This window comes from Embiotoca jacksoni, unplaced genomic scaffold, assembly GCF_022577435.1.
Source record: "Embiotoca jacksoni isolate LCO1_2020_lvr unplaced genomic scaffold, fEmbJac1.0.p SCAF_4, whole genome shotgun sequence".
In the NCBI taxonomy this organism is placed as follows: Eukaryota; Metazoa; Chordata; class Actinopteri; family Embiotocidae; genus Embiotoca; species Embiotoca jacksoni.
The window spans coordinates 17,495,001-17,513,976 of NW_027185392.1; the positions used below are offsets into that span (position 1 = coordinate 17,495,001).

The window sequence follows — 18,976 nt, forward strand, 5'->3', positions numbered from 1 at the left end:
AGGAGGATGAAGGTGTGTGTTATTCTTGAAAATGCTTGTGAAGAAAATAAACCCCGAGCTCGAGGATGCATCACTAGTTGTGATATATGGAGAAATACAAGTGTTGAGTTTGTAATGGTTCCCAAAGGCTCCCGGCATCCTCATCATCCTCATCATCCTCATCACTGACAGGCAGCAGTATAAAACAGATTAATCTGCGGTTTATGGTCATGAATTATAATCAAATGACACGCAGGGATTCCACCTACCTTACAAGATTCATTTACAGTGGAAATAAGCAACAGTTGACAGCAGACAGACAGTATGGCTAAAGCCTGAATCCCTCTGAGCGATGCGCGAATTAACCGCTGCGATTTGATCAGTTCAGCTCAGATTGTAGAAAGAGGAAGGTTTAATGTGACAGAGCGAGCATCGCCGTCTTCACCGTCGTCGTCTCAATCCTCATCTCAAGCAGCACCGGGAGACGGATGCATCCCGACCCAGCTGCCTCCAGAGGGTCCAGTCCGGAAGTGTGGGCGTCAGGGACGAGTCTCTGAGGACACAGCCGCTTCTCCTGCACGCGCTCCGTGCTGCTGGTGGATTTGGAGGTGGTCTCTTTTCTCTCGCTCCCTGTCTCTATCTCTCCAGCTGCCGGTTCACCTCATCACGACTCGGTGAGGAGGCTTGTTTTTTCATCACTGAAGGCTGCCACATAATTTCCTGACGGACTGATTCATAGCTGGGGAATTCGTGCTGATTGGCGCCTATGCGTGCAGTTCCCGCTCCGGCCTGCAGGTGGGGATGCAGACGTGCAGCTGTGAGAGTCTTTGCTCACAGTGTAATGGATTGGTTGCGTGTTTCCTTCTTGTGTTCAGTTACAAAAAGAAGCACTATTCAAGAGGGCACTCGGGTCGCAATACTCAGTCTCAGCTGTATCTGCTGCGGTTCTGGAGGGGCTTTGCCAAATCTCTGAACAGCCTTCCCTGAAGACCTGAGGGGCAGCAGAAAGTCTCAAAACCTACCTGTCTGGTCTAGTTTTCATAAAGTTTTATTTATTTACTGAACTGTCTATTTATTTATGCATTTTAGTCAGTTTTACTACTTGGTATTTGGCTTTTACTCTAGTATTTTATTTAACTTTTAATTTAATTTGTTTTATCCATTTGTCTTTTTTATTTATACACTTTAGTTGGTTTTAGTATCCTTTTACTAAATTTTTATATTTTATTGAACTTTTAATTACATTTTTTTCTATATCCTTACGCTCTATTTTAGTGTTTTATTTAACTCTAAAATGAATTTCACTCAATTATTTGTCAATTCATTTCTACATTTTAGTCAGTTTTACTACTTCCTATATCCCTTTTGCCCTATTTTAGTATTTAATCATTTTATAACCTCTGTTGTTTCCTCATTACAGATATGTGTGATGGCTCCCATCTTTTATTTGAAACATAGTCACCTATTGCTAGCGTGTGGATGGGGTGGAGTGTGTGTGGAAGAAAGAGGGGTGGGGTAGTGTTTTTGTTTTGTTTTTATCTTGTGAAGCACTGTTACGTTGTATTTGTATGAAAAGTGCTATATGAATAAAGTTTAATTGATTGAATGATTAATTGAAAAAAACAACAACCTTGATGACGTCACTGTGATGCCATCAGGGTTATCTAAGGTGGATTTGGAGACTACACATTTTTACAGAAAGCTGTTACAAACTGGAGATCTGCCGGCTCTATTGTATTTCTTTTCCAATTAAACTTGTCATGACCCCTCACACTTATCTTGACAATTTTGAGTGGCCCCGACCCATAGGTTGGGAACCACTGGACTAAACTAGCTTAACTACTAGATTTTCAGAAACAATGAGATCTGAACACACACACACACACACACACACACACACACACACACACACACACACACACACACACACACACACACACACACATACACAGAGAGAGAGAGAGGTCTGTTAAGAACTGTAACAGCAATTATTTATTAAATACATATTATGACCAGCATAAGCTTTTAACAAGTACTGCGGCCTTTCATCATGATTAATATAACATAGCTGCTTTAAGCATTCAGCTCAGACTGAGCTCTTTGTGATTGTACTAATCTAACTCATTAAGTACCGTTTACAGACCTCTGGTTAGTCCCTCTGTAGACAGCGATGAATTTAACAAGCTCAGCAAAGAGCTTCAGAGGGATTATTAACACAGTTTGACCTGAGGTCTGATAGTTTAACCTGCATAAAAACAAAATACCTGATTAACATATGGCTGAGAAGCTTTGTGTAATAAGGCAGCAGTTTTCTTCATATCTCCAGAAGCGACTATACTTTGGTCGGGGACATGTAAACTTCAGACTATCTTCAGATTCTTCATAGCAGACTCCAGAGTCTGAAAAGACAATGAAGAACACGTGAAATCACACAGTTAAGGCCAAAATCTGGCAATCGAAGTGTGTGCATGTGTGCGTGTGTCACCTTGACATCCCAGATGCCCATTCCTCCATCCATGCCGGTGGTGCAGAACTTGGTGCATTGGTTTCTTCCTCCTTCCAGCAATGAGATTTGGCTGAAACATTATATAAGACAAGTCAAATGCTGTATTAACATGTGGTGTGGTAAAAAAAAAAAAAAAAATCAAACCCACTTTAACACAGATGATATTTAAAGATTTGCCGAATTATTTGTAGAAACAGCACAGGAAGGGAGAACATGAAATCTATGAGTGGGATTCGACATTAAAAAAACTGAGCTTGTACAATATCCACCACCCTGTTTTATTTTAGCCCAGCCTCAGAGCACTTGTTTTAACCTGACCTGATACTGTTCTTGTGGAGCGTGTTCAGTTCCTTGTCGGTGCTCTGGGTTTCAGAGGCTCGCCGGTCCAGGTTCTGGAAACGTTCCCTGGCACTGATGCCCTTCTGGGCCGCCTGCTTGGGAACGTCCAGCTTGCCCCCAAATATCAAGCTGGTTTTGGCTCCGTCATACACAAACAGCACCGGGTAACAGTCATGGCCCTGAAGAAACAGAAATACATGAGGATGCAAGCGGGTGGAGCTATACGATATTGTGTGGAGATCTAATGAAGGAATGTCTCCTTCTTTGGACAGGGTTTCCACAGGTCACTTATAAGTCAGCTCTAAAAGTTCCTGATCTGTGATGAACTTTATAGACACAGCTATCCTTGATAAAAGGTGTCTCTAGCCCCACTTGCAGTTGCAATAGACAACCAAGGCCATAAAGACAGGAACAGCAGAAGTATGTTATGACTTGAGGGCAGTAGACCTCGGAAAAGTATTTCCTGAAACACTCAATGTGACTTAATGTTTTTGTATGCGTATAAATACACCCTGTAAGGACAGTGACCTCCTGAGGTGGGGTTAAATTCAAAGAATTAACTTGTATTGAACGTCTCTGTTCTTCTCGATTATGAGCTTCAATAAATGCCTTTGTTTAAGATGTGGGTCTCCTCTAATTTCTTCCATCACGACTTGACCAGCTCCAAGATTTCCATCACAATTATAATGTCAGCAGGATATTATGAGACTAGATATTTGTTTGGATTTCGCTCGAAAGCTCGAAGCCATTATGAGTGAAGTATTTTAAACTATTTTAAATGCATATGTTTGCTTCACATGCTTCTGTTTACACTTTTGAGGGAGACAATGCAAAGTTTGTGAGAAGAAATCAACGTTCTTTCTGTTACAAACATAAAGATGGATTTATGAGGAATACAAGGCACCTTCGTTCTGTTCACTTCACAGTTTTGTTGCTATACTTCTTTATCATGGCGGCTTACATTGGCTCTCCTTTGTTACAAGCTTTTGCTTAATATCCCTGCTGTGTATTTGAGATCAATGAAACCGTTTAGGGACATTTTGACCGTTACACTACATTTTGGAACAGCGACGAGTGGATCTGACTGAGAACCCAAGGACCCTATGACCACCCACCTGAAACCTGACTGCTCCCCAGATATGTCAATCAAACCAGGCACACTCCCAAACATATCTCTGTTTGAGGCCTAATATGTAGCTAACATTTTAAAATCATTTTCAGAAGGACCGGCAGACTACTGATCAGATCAAGTTTAGCGAATGGCCACGTAATATATGGAGAGTGTGTTTAACCTCGGCGTCACCAGGACGCAGCAAAGATGTCTCAAAGCAACTGACCTAAGACAATGTTGGAAAATAAAGTAAAGCTCTATTTGCAATTATCTTGTAATATATATTTTTTTACATGAATAACAATTGCCTAGAGGTTTTATTACCAGTTGAAAGTGTTCAGAATGAATGTTAGATATTGAATACTCACAGCGGCGACTAAGCTGTTCTCGGTAATGAAGGTGACACACAGCAGAGGGAGACTCTCTGAGCTCAGACTGTTCACCCTGTGGAAGTCATAACAAAAAGGTCAGAGTACAACACTTTGAAGCACACATCTACATCCCAGGTATGCTGCCCCGTCTTCTCTTACGTGCCAGTCTTGCCGCCCTCTGCGACAGACACAGTGGAATCATGGGAGGTCCAGGCCAGGCGGTTGCCCGAGTGTGAGAAACACACACTGTGCACCCAACCACCGCCTCCTCCTGAAGTCTGAGCTGCAGCTAAAGACCCGCCAGACTCAAACAGCACCTCCCCGAAGGGCATCTTGCTGCCCCAGGGTGTGGGACCGGGCTTCTCCTCCACCTCCTTTATGTAGGCTGAAAACACCCTGTGGGATAGAGGATGCATTGTTCTGGTGAAAATCAGTGTCAAACGTCATTGATGAAGTGACAACATGTTTGTGGGTTGAGGCTTCCTTTTTTTAAATTTTTTTATAAAGATTCAAGTTTAGTGTCGGGGTTTGGCTCTATCACTGATTTTAGATTTAGGGTGGAAGTTGAGGCTTGTTCATGACTTTGGTTTCTAGAGTTACCTTCAGAGAGACATACCTGCATTTGAAGTCACAGGATCCAGCAGCCAGCAGGACGTTGTTGGGATGCCAGTCCAAGCTCAAGATGGTAGAGCGGATCGGCTTCTTGATGTGCTTACACACCCACCTGCAGGTGACAACACAGCGTGCTAAACTCTCCCAAGCTTTGGTTTCTAATAATCAAATACAGGAACTCCCTGCAACCTCACCAATCGTTTTCCTGCTCAAAGTAGCAGATGGAGATGAGACGTGAGCCGCTGCCGACGGCAAACTTGTTCTCTTTTGGTGACCATGTCACACAGCGAGCGGCACGGTTGATCCTGAGGATGACCAGGGTGGGCTTCCATGTTCCCTCTTTCAGGGTCCACACATAGGCGTTACGGTCCGCTCCACAGGTAACTATCCGGTTACTGTCTGGAGCCCAGTCAATACCTGCCGGGAAAACAAAACTCTTTATCACTCTGCATTCTGTACAATATTACCCAAACAGATGACTGTGCTCCCGGAGTAGAATGGGAGACAGTAATCAGGTTATCGGGCTCCTGTGCAGTAGAACCAGTGCCATGCCTGGTTTACCTGCCATCTACCTTCAAGAATGAGCTTAAAACCTTCCTTTTCAATGAAGCTTACAATGAGAGCAGGCTAAAATGACCCGTCCCCTCGCTGTGCCTCCAGGCATTGGCCACTACTCCATGTTGTTTCCTATTTATTGATAATTTCCATCCATCCATTATCTATTCCTGCTTTATCCTGAACAGGGTCACGGGGTGCACCCCTTTGTTTTAATATTTCCTGTGTTTTATTGTCGTTATTTTCTATAGTGATTTTACCCAATAAAAAAGACTACATTGAATTGAATTACATGTATGATATATATTTATATGGATATAGGAGAGGTAAGTGTGTGGAAGATAGCTTTAATTGGCATAGCACAAAAACTGGAGATAGGGAAAGTGGTAGCATGGACTCTCCCTAGAAGGGAGAGATATAAAATGCTTATTTGTGAGCTGTAGGTACTATATTTTACAAAATGTGAAAAATGACAAAATCTTTCCCCTTCTTCCTAATATTAATTATAAACTAAGCTAACTGGCTGCAGGTAGCTTCTTATTCATCGCAGAGATATGAGAGTTGGATCAATCTTCTCCTCAATCTCTCGACAAGAAAGCTACATACATCTTCTAAATGTGGATATTTTCCTTTAAATCCTCAGCTGAGTTTATTAGGTACAACTGAAAAGAACAGTCATCAGCAACACAAGCAGCCAGGAAAGATATTACATTTCACTGAAACCTATTTTGCCAACTCTTTCGTAATGCTGGATTGGAATTTCAGTTGTTTGCCAATTGAGGACGCTTGTCATTATATGAAAAAGAAACCTGGAGAAAGTAGATCACTGAGACCGAGTGTGTGTTCCTGTGTCTCACCTGTCACCTGCCCATTGTGCTCCTTCAGCTCATGGATTTTGTTCCACTTGGTTCCATCTTTCTTGTAGATGTGGACCTCATGGTTGTTGGGGCACAGGGCGATCTCTGGGGCACAAACACACATTTAAGTACCGCACAGCGAGTGTAAGGACAAAGTACGGTGTGACTGACATGTGAAGTTTATGACGGGCTGGTCAGCGAAGTGGAACCTAGAGCAGCTGACCGGGTGCACGAGAACAGAGAAAATACAGTATGTATCTGCCTGCAGGCAGCACGCAGACACATGGCATCTTTAAATAGAAGAACTGCTCTCTTTCTTTCCATAATGTTGTAGTGAACCCTGCATGTGTTAGTCAGAAAATGAGTCAGGAGCAGAGTTTGTTTGAGAACAGCAGTGTGGGTGCCTTCGTTTACTTTTTATTTTTTTGCAAGATGAATAAACCCAAGAGCTCCACTTGCAACTACAACAGCACGAGTGTATGACTCGACCACAGGCAGCTCTTACATCCGCTTTACCCAGAAACCAAAGCACTGATTAAAACAGCCAAATATGGTATTGGTTTCGTCCAGCTAACTAAGGGAGCACAAGAGCCTCACAGACAGAGGCCTCCAGACTCCACCCGCTCTGTTACAGGAAACAGGAAATACCTTCTCCCACCTGGGAGCCAATCACAAACCTCTGCCTGTAACTCTATGTGCTTTTTGCCGCAGACTCAAGTGGAAACAAGATGATGCCTGTGATTAAAACAGTGCACAGCTCAGAAGAGATGACTTAATAGCCACTGAAATACAAGTCCAGAGCGACCAATCAGAGAGGCCAGGCAGACTTACGGGACCGATCTTTGTTCCAGGCATGGCAGCTAATAGGTTCCAGCAGGAAGCTATGGTACGCCATGGCCAATCAGATGTTATGACACAGATCAGGAAGTACGCAGAGGAACCGGGGGCTGGTGGGCTGGGAGATTAACAGTCAAGTCTAGAAATACAGAAGTCACAATATTGTTTTTAAAAGGAAGAAGTGAAAAGGGAAAGAAAAGACACGACAAAATGATCAATTCAATTTACAAATGTGTTTGTAGAATTACAGCTGATTCAAGCTATTTGAGGCACTTTGAGAAGTCAAACACACCATCAGCTGATTTAAACTGTCCGTGCACAGGGAAAAACTTATCTCGCTCAGGTTGTGTTAATGAAATGCAGACTTTCAGAGGTATGAGAGGAACTATGCAGGTCAAGGGTAATACACATCCCCAAACAAAAAAAAGACTCAAAAGTTTGAGCACAGAGGCAGGAAAAATTCAAACATCTCCATCACAATCTAATTTAAAAAGAAATGTTACATAATAATGTCCACGTTTCTTTGCTCTGAGTGAGTGCCTGTGGGCAGCAGGATTGCCTGTTGCACACTTTGTGTTTTTCTTTCCCCGTGAAAATGCATTAGACTTCTAAAGTGTGTGTGTGTGTGTGTGTGGGTGTGTGTGACATGTCTAAACAAACTCAGTCAACTGTTAAATATTTTCTAGGCTACTTACCCCGAGGGGAGGACAGAAATGAATGGGTGAGAGGGAAGAGAGAAGAAGATGAAAAAAAAAACAACTACAACTAAGAAGAGGAGAGAGGCAGAGGAAAGCGGCGGATCAAATGAAGAAGAGGGTGTTCAGCTCGCGGACTCTGGCCAGTCAACGCGAACGCCAACGAGAGAGTGAGCTCAGGAGGAAGAGAAGCTGAGCTGGAGGGAGGGAGGAGAGGTCAGAGGGGGAAGTGGAGGAGGGCACAGTGAAGCTCAGAAGGGGGAGACGTGCAGGAAGTAGATGCAGGAAGTTGATGAAGGTTTGTGCTTCTGAGAAAAGAGATCATTGGTGTGACGTGTGAAATGTGAGAGAACGGGATCAAACTTTTCATTTTCTAAGAGGAGCTGAGAGGTTAGGGGAAGATGAACTGGTGAAACAAGGAAGAGAGGTAGAAGCAGGAACACAATGCAATGTTATGCAAAAAGGAGGAGGCTGAAACTGGGGCGGGGGTGGATACGACCATGAAAGAAGGGGGAGGGACGTATGGTCACTTCTGCATAAAGAAAGAGGAACCAGTTAAAGAGGAGGGAAGAAAACTCAACTGCAGACGGGGAGGAAACGGTGGCGTAAAAAGAAAAAAAACATGCTTGATTACACACTTCGTATCATCCTGTTTTTCTTTGTTCTTTTGTTTTAAGCAGTTCAGAGATTTCATGTTTTTACACCCAAAGAACCTTGTATTGTATTTTGGCATTTAAAATCAGGAATACTTTCTTAACTTTAGCAGCTCTTAGATTTTTCTTGCCTCTCATAATTTCCATTTGGGGTGACGAGGAAGAGTATAAAACCTGAAGATGGTGAAAACCTACAAGCATGTGCTTCAAACTAAAATACAGTGCTGCACTGTTTGCCATTTAGAGATACACTTAAACTGGTGTTTTTACAAGGATGATTGTCTTTTAATTTCCTCTGGGAGATTATAATAAACTAAAATGGGACTTCAGGCCTTAATCTTTCTCTGTAGATTTTTTTAATGGGAAACCTCTGGGTGTGATCCTTAAAAGGACTTTTATTTGTTATTCATTTATGTACTAAATTCTGAGGCCTTAATGACACAAAATAGTTCTTCCTGAGAAAACTTGGAAAGTTGCAGTTGTAATACAAGAATGTACGCCATGTATCGCCTGTGGTGCCCTAGTTTACTTCTGATCCGGCTTATATAATTCTCCTTACACTTGTCACATAAAGAAAAGCACGATTTGATTTTAGCTCGGTTCTTGTCCAGCTACCTCCCTGTGCATCTAAGGTCGATCAGTAATTACACATTTCAAAAGTAGTTTTACGGGGTAATTTTTGATTGTTATGTAAGGAAGATTTTTAAACACCAGAAGCACAGTGAAGGTTTTGTTAGCATTTTGCACATGCTTGAACAGCGCAGCAAATATTCTGGTCGCTCGAACAGCAAAGCACCAACGACAGCAGCGAAGAAGACGACTGCATCCAAGCAAACGAGGACGTCAACATTGCACAATTTAAAATATTCGGTTCATGTTGGCGAGACTGACGAGCAAGGCAAGCGTAAGGTACCCTGTGGAGATTCATGGTGAACATTTGTTCACCATGAATCTCCACAGGGTACCTTTAACTTCCTGTACTGTTATTACCATCTCATGTCTCAGGAACCAAACCCTCCCACCTAAGATGGTTTATCAGGGACCCCCAGCTGAGGACGTACCGCATCACACTATTGACACCGTTACAACTTTTTCATCTGAATTTAAAAAAAATTATGTTTTTAAATTAGGCATTGCTGAAATCAGCTTCACGGTCAAAGAGTTGGTTACTGAACTGAGGAACAACTTCTGTTGAGAAAACGTGGTTTGGTTGCAAAGGATCAGAACCACAACAAACCACAATAATAATGTTATATTTTACTCAATATTTGAAGGCAAACTATTTTTATGCTGCCATATAAAACTATGTTATTTTATTGTTGATTAAATTAATTTGATATTATTTACCATGCCGTCTTATCATTAAAAATACTGTGATGCAGAAATACCCTAAAATATCCTTATTTTAGAGCCAAATTGCTCAACCCTACTTCCTGCATTAAAAATGTTTTGAAGCACACCAGCAGAAATATTGACTGTAGAATTTTTGTAGACACAGAAACTAGTAAAGCACACCCAGTGAATGTATGTAGCAATGATACACCCACAGTGTCAGGAGAGCAAAGACAAAGGAAGAGAGCAGTCGAGTGGGTTGTGTACTGTAAATGTATTTCGTCTTTATTTTATGTCTACCTCATGATCAGTTAACATAGAAATCCTCCATCTCGTGTGGTTTTAGTGTCGTAGCTACAGAGCCCAGTGCTGGCCAGCCGTGACTCCGCACAGAGTTTAGACAGCTGCTTTCTCTCTCCACCATCAGATCTTGTACAGCTCTCAACAACCAACCAGCAATGTGTACTCAGAATATCAATAACTCCCTCCGATCTTCATATTAAACAATGCCTTCATCTGCCGGAGAATATTTACGATCCTCCAGGAACCAAAACATCACATCCTGCGATATACTTAACACTGATATTCAGAGATCATGTTAAGGTTAATCTGAGGTGAAATACAGTCAGATTTTTTGGATAAAACGCACCTCTTAGTGTTCAACTTTTGGTACAGGAGGTTAGAGAACATAAAAACACACATTTCACATCACGTTTTAATACGTGTCAGAGGACCTTCCCACTTTGACACGTGGTTAACCTTCATTTAAAAACACACACACAAAAAAAAAAAAAAAAAAAAAATCAACAGTGATGTCACGCGTCAGCTCAGTGTGTAGTGTGTGTGTGTAGTGTGTTTTATTGTTTGTGTGAGCACGTGTAAGCACACACCCACAAGAGTGTGTTATGGTCTGATCAGTGCTTCAGCAGACACTTGATAAGGTGGTCAGTCATGTATGTTACTGGCTGAGTTGCAGGAATGGAGGGGGGGGGGGGGGTTGAGAGGGAAAAGGGGAAGGAGGGGTGAGTACTTGGGGGGGGGGGGTGGGAGGGAGGCCGCAGCGTCTTCTCTTCATTCATTCACAAGATTTCTTCACATGATGCGGAGGCCCTGGATAGAAGCTTCTAGACTCTGAGGAGGTAAACACAGGAGAGAGAGAGAGAGAGGGAGGGGGAGAGAGGGAGAGTAAGAGAGAGAGAGAGAGTAAGAAAGAGAGAGGGAAGGAGAGAGAGTGTGAGAGGGAGAGTGAGAGAGTAAGCGAGAGTGAGAGAGAGTAAGAGAGAGAGAGAGTGAGTTAGCTCTGGAAAAGTCAAACTCTACTGAAAACTGCTTGTGTGTGAATTTAGTTTTTTTTTTTTTTACCTTAAAGTCCCAAATGGTCATCGCTCCATCGATGCCTGTGGTGCAGAACTTGCGACAATCCCTTTTGTCTCCCTCATAGATAGACACTTGGCTAAGGAACAGACACGTAGATACATACAAACAGTCTTAAAGGGTGATACAAGAGATAATACAGAAAATCCTGATGAGGATGACGAGAGTGGGACGTAAGGTCAAATATCTCATCCTCTGTGGAAATACACCAATAAACTTTCCTTCTTTCTCCATGTCAGATGATGGTGGTAACAAAAAGAAAAAGCAAGTTCATTTGCACTCAATCCGTATAGATTTAACAAACAAGATAGAAGGTGTTCATCACCGAGCCTTGGAGCTGCTGGTTGTTGGGTTTTGTTACCTTTGGGCTCATCCAGGCTCGCTGTGACGAGCTAACCAGCTGCTGCTGGTTCTTCGGTATGAAGCGTACACTGTGCTCCAGACTGAACCTGACGGCACCGACATGCCACTCAAAATGTTGATAAGACTGATCTTGTTGCGTGCAAACGGACTGAATAAAGTGAGGCGCACGGAGCAGGAGGACGCTACAGGGAGTTGTTGTAGCTTTTGTGAGTAAGTATTCCAAAATTACAAAACTTGATCAACATCAGCATCTGATTTACACACTTTTATGCGCACGTATGATTTCACCTGAAAGTTGAGCAGAGTTTGTGTTAAATCTTCAGGGAACAGAAAGAAGTCATGTTGGCAAAGCGCCACGGTTCGGGTTGTTGGCGCTGAATGTTTTCCCTCGCGGCTGAACCTGTTGTTGAGTCTGACCCTGAGGGACAAGTTCCCAGTGAAGAACCCCACAAATATCCGAGGCAACGTACCCACGGTGCTCCCGAAGCACCTTCTTCAGTTTTGGACCATGACGTTCTGCCCTTCTTGAAACACCTCGCCCGGCTCAGTGCTTCCTAGTCTCAAGTATTTCAAGGGTCTCCGGTACCGATTTCCTGAGTTTGACAAAAAAAAAAAAAAGTATTGTGCGCTCCCTGCTCAAGTTTTCTGTCCACGCAGATGAACACGTGTAACTCAGGTGCTGATGTTGATCAAGCGACGCGACTTGAAATACTTCCTCACGAAGATGACAGCTCCCCCCCCTGTTTTACTGCACCGTTCATGTGCAACAGGAGCAGTTTCTGAACTTGTTGATTCTCCCTCGTAAAGAGCCCAACAAGTCCGATCACAGTTGGATGGTAGACAACAGGCAGGAAACATGACCCCGGGCAAAATTGAAATACACAACAGCTAATGAGTAGCTGTTTTTTTCCCCCTGAAACTTAAAGAGATGTGATACGCTGGGCTGAATTTGGCTCGCAGCTCAACTCTTTTACTTTTCTTGCTGCAGTTTGTGTTTCACCCATCACCTGCTTTCTCCACATCTTCCTGTGGCTTATCAGCTGTGCTTGGAGGAAAGGAAGGAGGAGTATGTTTCATCACTGCCCCCGATGTTAATTAAAGCATCCGTCCAGACGTTGCTATGACAGCATTGGAGATTGTTGGCTGCTTATCTCAAAAAGTGACCTTAAAGAACAACTGTGATTTTTTTTTTTTTCCTTCTCTATGCGTGTATAATATTTCAGTCGGATCAGGGCGACTTCAGGATTCAAATAAAAATAAAAATCACTCGCACCTTAAATAAAAAATGGTCACAAAATGCGACCGATCAAGAAAACATTCCCTGTTCGACAGATCTGATAGGATCATCAGTGCGTGTATTCAACTCCAGCAGGAAATCACAGCTCTGCATTGGAGGAGTGTTTTAGGGTTGACGGTCATCACTGAGTTTCACGCTGGTAAAGACGACCTACCCAGAAACATCTTTTTCTTTTTCTTCACCATGTCTGACAGTAAGTGGGACTGAAAGCTACTGAGGCAAAGTGTTGACTGGAGATGATGCCACTTAAAACAATGTAATGATAATATAATGTAATATATATCCTAACTAAGCAGAGGCTTTATAGTTTTCAAAAAGTACTCAGAGTTGCACAACCTATTTTTATTTCTGCCGATTGGAAATCTTAAAACAATTCATATTTAAGGCACGGAGCTGTGGCGAACTGACATATTTGTTTTATTGCCTCTCGGGTTGGGTGCTGAGATTTGGTACTTTTATAGCCGGCCCGAATTGCTTGGATGCTATCTAGTATCAAAAAATTTAACATCATCTGATACTAAATATTGATACCAGGGCTACATCCACACTAACACACTTTTGAACATTACCTTTGCAACATTTATGGAGGAATAAATCTCATCAGCATCAGTAAGTCAGTTGAACATTTCTCATGCACAGGTGGTACTTGGGCAGGTGGATGACATCACTCGGTTTTTAACTTCAGTAAACCTTACATTACAACGCCTTATTTCACTCTTTTCAAACTAGGTTTTGGCTACAGGATATCAGTATCAGTATTGAAATATTTTAAGGATACCACACCTTAATTGCCTCATACTTTTGTTATTAAGTCCACCGAGCAAAAATGTATGTTTTACCACAGCAGAGTAATAAATCCTACATTTGTTTTGTATAGAGGGGTTAATGTGTAGGAATTTTTTGGAGCATGTGGTTCTGTTGCAATGTAGTGAGTTATACTGAAAGGTATTTAGTCTACTCTGACTGACAAAATATTCCAAACAGCTCTCAGTTTGATGTTTGCACTGCAACATACAGGCTGTTCAAGTTTTTTTTTTTTTACTGAGTTGTGTAAAACCAGCAGAAGCCAACACCCAAGATGTTCGCAAAACACTGCTTTCAAAAAACTGTTTCCAACTCTGATTACACCGACGTTCACACAACCAAAAGCAAAGGATCCAACTCTTATGATGGCAAGAACTCAATACTGTTAGACATGTTTGATGAAATGGACACAAAAATGAATGAAATTGTCACTTTTGTGGAAACTACCTACACAAGTTTTAAAGTCTTCTACATACAAGTCACTGTATTTGATTAAATTCTTGATAAAAAAAAAAAAAAATCTTAATATTTTCTGCATCTATACTTAAAGAACGGTTGTTAAGCCGGTCTCTGTTGGCGTGCGACCTACGTGATGCTGTTCTGGTGCAGTGTGTCCAGGGCAGTGTTGCGGTCCTCGGTGGTGGCTCTCTTGTCCATGTTCCTGAAGCGCTCCATGGCGGAGATGTTCCTCTGGATGCTCTGCTTGGGGAGGTCGAGCTTTGACACGAACGTCAGCGTCCCACCATCGTCACAACGGAACAGCATTGGGCAACAGTCGTGGCCCTGAAGACGCAGACAAAATGTTCAACACGGCTTTCCTGACTTTCCTTAAATCGATGCACAGAAAAACGTAGCAGCGTGTATGTGTGATTCTTACCGCAGCTACTAGACTGTTCTCTGAAACAAAAATGACACTGAGGAGGGGGAGGAACTCCGTCTTCAGCTGTGAAGGACTAAACACACACAAACACGCACACACACACACACAAATTAACTAGATTCTTGAGAGTCAGCTGGTTTTAGTGCACTATATCAAACAGGCATAAAACAACACACACTCATAGTTGGTGTTGCCATAGAAATATTGGTTTTGTGACTAAAACCTAAAACTGCACTGGTCTTTGATCGCTGCAGCGTGGGTCGGTTTCCGCTCAGAACTTGCAGATATTTTTACTCGGCCTGTATCGCCACCTCTCAGTTCATATTACCTGCAATTTGCTGACAACATGTCATTATGTTAGTCTAGCCTAGGATCTGGTTCACCTGGCGTTTACCTTCCTCGCCTCAATGGCACCTTCAGTAAATCAGATTACAAACCATTGATTATGCACGGCAGCCGATAAGAAAGAGAATGAATGAGCATGTCTTCTGTGGTAGAGGGAGAAATAATGTCACATTCATTTTGTAAATGTTTTTTTTAATATGATGGACTTGGTTTTAACATGATTGCGTGGGAGGCGATTTTAATTCAATGAAAGGGGTCACTTATTTTTTTGGATCATCAGATTGTTTTGGAAGCATTCACCTCATTATCTGTTGTCCGACAAGACTTCCTACCTCATCGACTGTTAACAATACATTTACTTTACTGTTTTTAGTCGCAGCAAAAACAAAAAGGCACCTTGTCCAGTTCTAATGTGTGTATTTACTTTAATAATTGCTGTAACTTAACAGCAATCACTAGAGCTTCCCCTGGTTTCATTGTCAATGTTTTCAGCATCATCTCATTGATTGACACTGACAAACTCCTCCATCAGGTATGAAGACAGCTCCAGCCACACAGGGAATTCAACTCAACACATCACAGACAGCAAAATGCTGTGTTCTATTTGTATTCTTCCAGAATTTCTAACTTGTGTTTCTGTTTTATTGTGTAGCTAGAAAGAAATGCACAAATACATGGAATAATTTAGATATCCAATGTCAGAATAAGCAGCCCCTCTGTGTGTAGAAATAAACACACCTGGCAGTCTTCGAGCTGTCCACCACAGTGACAATGCTGTCATGGCTGACCCAGGCCAGACGATTACCAGAAGCTGAGAAAGACACAGAATGGACCCAACCCCCTCCACCTGAGACACCAAGAACACATACAAAAAAAATCAGATCTGGTTTCGTTCCAAATGGTGACTACAAAGTCATATGAAAGAGAATCAAATATAAAAGACACAAAGACAGACCGGCTCCTCCAAATTCTGCCAGCACGGCCCCAAATGGCATCTTGCTGCCCCAGGGTGTGGGGCCGGGTTTCTCTTCCACCTCCTTAATGTAGGCTGAGAACACCCTGGAGGCCGGAGAGGGAGAGGGTGGGCAGAGGGAGAGGAAAAAAAAAAAAAAAAAAAAAAAAAAGCACAGAGCAAAACAGTGAAAGATGTTGGCCAGTTTTCAATCACTTCGTCTTTTAGCCTTTTAGAAATGTTTGAATATTACTTATTAGACAAGAGTTTTTACCTGCATTTGAAGTCACATGAGCCAGCAGCCAGCAGGACGTTGTTGGGATGCCAGTCCAGACTGAGGATGGTGGAGCGGACTGGCTTCTTGATGTGCTTGCTCACCCACCTAAAGCACACAGAGAAGCACAGTTTCTTTATTTAAACAGAGCATAAAAACGTCAGCCCTTCCAGCAAGCTAAAATGCAATCTATGTATAGTTCGTGCAATTTTGTGAAGAAGAGCAACATGAAAAGAGAATAAATTGGCACAAGGCCAGATAAAAAGAGTCCTTTGAGCCTGGGAGTGTATCTTTATTAGTCACTTGGAAACCAGGTGAAGACAAACAGATACGGATTCATTGTATAGTGTGTGTAAGGGTTGTTGCCGTGTCCCAAAGCAATAAATTAGTCATGAATCTGAAAAGAACTTTGTTCGAAAGAACAAAAATAATGTCAAAATAAAACTGCAAGAGAGCACGTTAAAAAGTGACTGTGTACTTTAAGTGCAAAAGTAACTGATTAAAATGTCAAAACTCAAAAGTATGAGAGGCATTTACAAAATGTTTTGATTGTACTCGCGGTCTCACCAGTCATTCTCGGACTCAAAGTAGCAGACAGAGATGAGCCGAGCGCCGCTGCCGACTGCGAACTTGTTCTCCAGTGGAGACCACTTGACGAAAGTGGCTGCTCGGTTGATCCTGAGGATGACCAGCGTGGGCTTCCATACTCCCTCCTTCTGAGACCACACGTAGGCATTACGGTCTGCTCCACATGTCACTATACGGTCACTTTTGGGAGCCCAGTCAATACCTACAGCGCAACCAAGAAACAAAGACAAATAAGTACAGAGGGAGATGGAGGTAACAGCGGACTGACAGTTCAAACAATTACAACTTGATATCAATAACTTCTGCAGGATCTCACACAGCGTTTTTCTTACCATAATAACATTTAGGTGCGGCACCCAAGTGTTTTACTCACAGCACCTTAGACACTAAAGCTTCACGATAAACTTTATTGATTATCATTTTTTTGCTAACAGTGCATTTTTAAATAAATATTATCACAGCAATACTCCAAAATTACATGAAAATGCATAGTTTTAGTCCAAAAAAAAGCTGCTACCATGCATGCAAGCCCCGCAGAAACTCAGGGGAAATCCTGGTAGTATTAGAGAACTGTGTTACCAGCAGTTCCAGAAACATTTGTGATTGTTGGTTAGTTATAGGAACACAGACCTGGATTGAGACGTAACATTAGATGACAACAAATAATCAGTCCAGAAAAGAAGGTCCAAAACAGGCTGATTAAATACCCGTTATGTGTCCATTGTGCTCCTTCAGCTCGTGGGTCTTGACCCACTGGTTGCCACTCTTCTTGTAGATGTGGACTTCATGGTTATTAGGACTGATGGCAATCTCTGAAAGACAAGTGTGAAAGGTTAACACGATGGACACGCAGGTAACAGACCAGCTTGACCAGTAAATCAATCACAAATCATTGATTATGCGCAGCAGCCGATACGAAAGAGAACGAATGAGCATGTCTTCTGTGGTAGAGGAAGAAATAAATGTCACATTCATTTTGTAAATGCTTGTTTTTTTTTTTTTTAATATGCTGGATTTGGTTTTAACATGATTGCTATCCAGTTTCTGGGATGTGCCGTGGACAGAGCTGGGTAACGTTCAACCAATCCTGCAAACAAGAACTGCCATGTTTGTTTCGTTGATCTCACATTACTTCCACACATAACATAACACATTCAGAAGTACTTCGTGCAGGTTATTTAACTCGTTGTATAGTACATCAATGGGTATTCATATCCGCGCCTTCCTTACGTGTCCTGTCGCGGTTCCACGCGTGGCAGGTGATGGGCTCCAGTAGGAACTGATGGAGGGACATCTTGTCTGGGTGTGGTCCTCAAGTACAACTCTGACAAGTCACACAGCAAAACTTAGTTCAGCGACAAGAGACGAAACAAACCCGGAGAGAGTTGAGGACGAGCCTCCGGTCGGCTTCAACTCTCCTCACGTCATCTTCTCAGACGAGACGACCAGTGAACTTTTAACACGACCGGACCGGGTCGTGAGCTGCTGGTTTGGGTTTATTCGTTTCACCCCAATAATAAAACAACCGAGGCTGCTTTTTACGAGCCGCTCGTAACATCAGCTGAAACGTCCTCAACTCACTTCAGGTCTCCTATTTTATTGATTTTTTTTAAACCCACAACACGCCGAGTTAAACACTCGTACGAGCTGGTGTGTCCGTGCCGAGTTATCTCCCGTGATGTGATCACGACCGAGTCGTTTCACGGAGTCTCAACAACACCGGGAACATGGACCGTCGCTGCTCGCACGTCCGCCGGACAGCGAGCCCCCGGTTCGCCGGTGTTACCCAGGCCTGACAGCCACACTGGCCATTTTTTTAAAAAAGAAAAAAGGTTTAGTGACGGCGCTGCTACACACATCCAAAAAAAAGAAAGGGGGGGGCTTCCCCTCTCCGTGTCGGACCTCGGCTTTTCCTCGTAGGAGCTCTGCTTTTTGTTTGTTTTTGTTTTTGTTTCCCGACGATAGCTGCGCCATTAGCCGCGCATTCCGCTTAGCCCGCATGCTAACTCACCTCGTCGGTCCGGTTCTGGAGGAGGAGGAGGAGGAGGAGGGGGGGAGAGGTTAGGTCAGGGGTGGACCTGAATTCGCGGACTCTGGTCAGTCGACACGAATTCGTCCAGGAATGTTGAGGGGATGTCGAGACGGCCCAGCAGGATACGACCGGGGAGCGTCCGGTAGCTTAACGCGGCAGCAGAACCCCGTGGATGCCTGGCTGACAGCTAGCTTAGCATCGTCACGCTCAGCTGTTACGA

General features: G+C 42.9%; 3 protein-coding genes across 4 annotated transcripts in view; all 3 read right to left on the minus strand.

Moving 5' to 3' along the window:
• The window catches only part of LOC138208622 (monocyte to macrophage differentiation factor 2), an 11,189-nt gene extending 10,043 nt beyond the window's left edge, over nt 1-1,146 (minus strand). Inside the window, exon 1 of one of the 2 annotated variants that reach the window (XM_069166642.1) lies at nt 249-1,146. In XM_069166642.1, the coding sequence (XP_069022743.1) occupies nt 249-262 (14 nt within the window). In that variant the 5' untranslated portion in view covers nt 263-1,146. The remainder of the gene's footprint in view (nt 1-248) is intronic. The other variant, XM_069166641.1, reaches the window with a different exon arrangement.
• Nucleotides 1,147-1,948: 802 nt separating this feature from the next.
• On the minus strand, nt 1,949-8,101 carry arpc1b (actin related protein 2/3 complex, subunit 1B). The gene is made up of 10 exons (XM_069166637.1): nt 7,863-8,101; nt 7,162-7,306; nt 6,331-6,435; nt 5,113-5,335; nt 4,923-5,030; nt 4,466-4,702; nt 4,304-4,379; nt 2,804-3,003; nt 2,465-2,555; nt 1,949-2,378 (listed from the first exon to the last, which is right to left on the minus strand). The coding sequence occupies exons 2-10, from the start codon at nt 7,223-7,225 to the stop codon at nt 2,340-2,342; spliced, it is 1,143 nt and encodes a 380-aa protein (XP_069022738.1). The 5' UTR covers nt 7,226-7,306; nt 7,863-8,101; the 3' UTR covers nt 1,949-2,339.
• Nucleotides 8,102-10,106: 2,005 nt separating this feature from the next.
• Nucleotides 10,107-18,938, minus strand: arpc1a (actin related protein 2/3 complex, subunit 1A). Its single transcript, XM_069166638.1, has 11 exons — nt 18,736-18,938; nt 17,955-18,048; nt 17,432-17,536; nt 16,704-16,926; nt 16,137-16,244; nt 15,866-15,969; nt 15,649-15,757; nt 14,563-14,638; nt 14,275-14,468; nt 11,210-11,300; nt 10,107-10,978 (listed from the first exon to the last, which is right to left on the minus strand). Exons 2-11 carry the CDS (start codon nt 18,016-18,018, stop codon nt 10,940-10,942), a joined length of 1,113 nt encoding a protein of 370 aa, XP_069022739.1. The 5' UTR covers nt 18,019-18,048; nt 18,736-18,938; the 3' UTR covers nt 10,107-10,939.
• Between the last annotated feature and the right edge of the window lie 38 nt (nt 18,939-18,976).

What these genes read in the sequence shown, in the direction of transcription:
- arpc1b (XM_069166637.1), bottom strand. Translation starts at nt 7,225, where the DNA reads ATGGCGTACCATAGCTTCCTGCTGGAACCTATTAGCTGCCATGCCTGG. An exon ending in GAGGGCGGCAAGACTGGCAC is followed by an intron (nt 4,380 to 4,465) that starts GTAAGAGAAGAC and finishes TGACTTCCACAG; the next exon opens with GGTGAACAGTCTGAGCTCAG. An exon ending in CTCCACAAGAACAGTATCAG is followed by an intron (nt 2,556 to 2,803) that starts GTCAGGTTAAAA and finishes ATAATGTTTCAG; the next exon opens with CCAAATCTCATTGCTGGAAG.
- arpc1a (XM_069166638.1), bottom strand. Translation starts at nt 18,018, where the DNA reads ATGTCCCTCCATCAGTTCCTACTGGAGCCCATCACCTGCCACGCGTGG. An exon ending in TTTGAGTCCGAGAATGACTG is followed by an intron (nt 16,245 to 16,703) that starts GTGAGACCGCGA and finishes TGTGTGCTTTAG; the next exon opens with GTGGGTGAGCAAGCACATCA. An exon ending in GGCAGAATTTGGAGGAGCCG is followed by an intron (nt 15,758 to 15,865) that starts GTCTGTCTTTGT and finishes TTGGTGTCTCAG; the next exon opens with GTGGAGGGGGTTGGGTCCAT.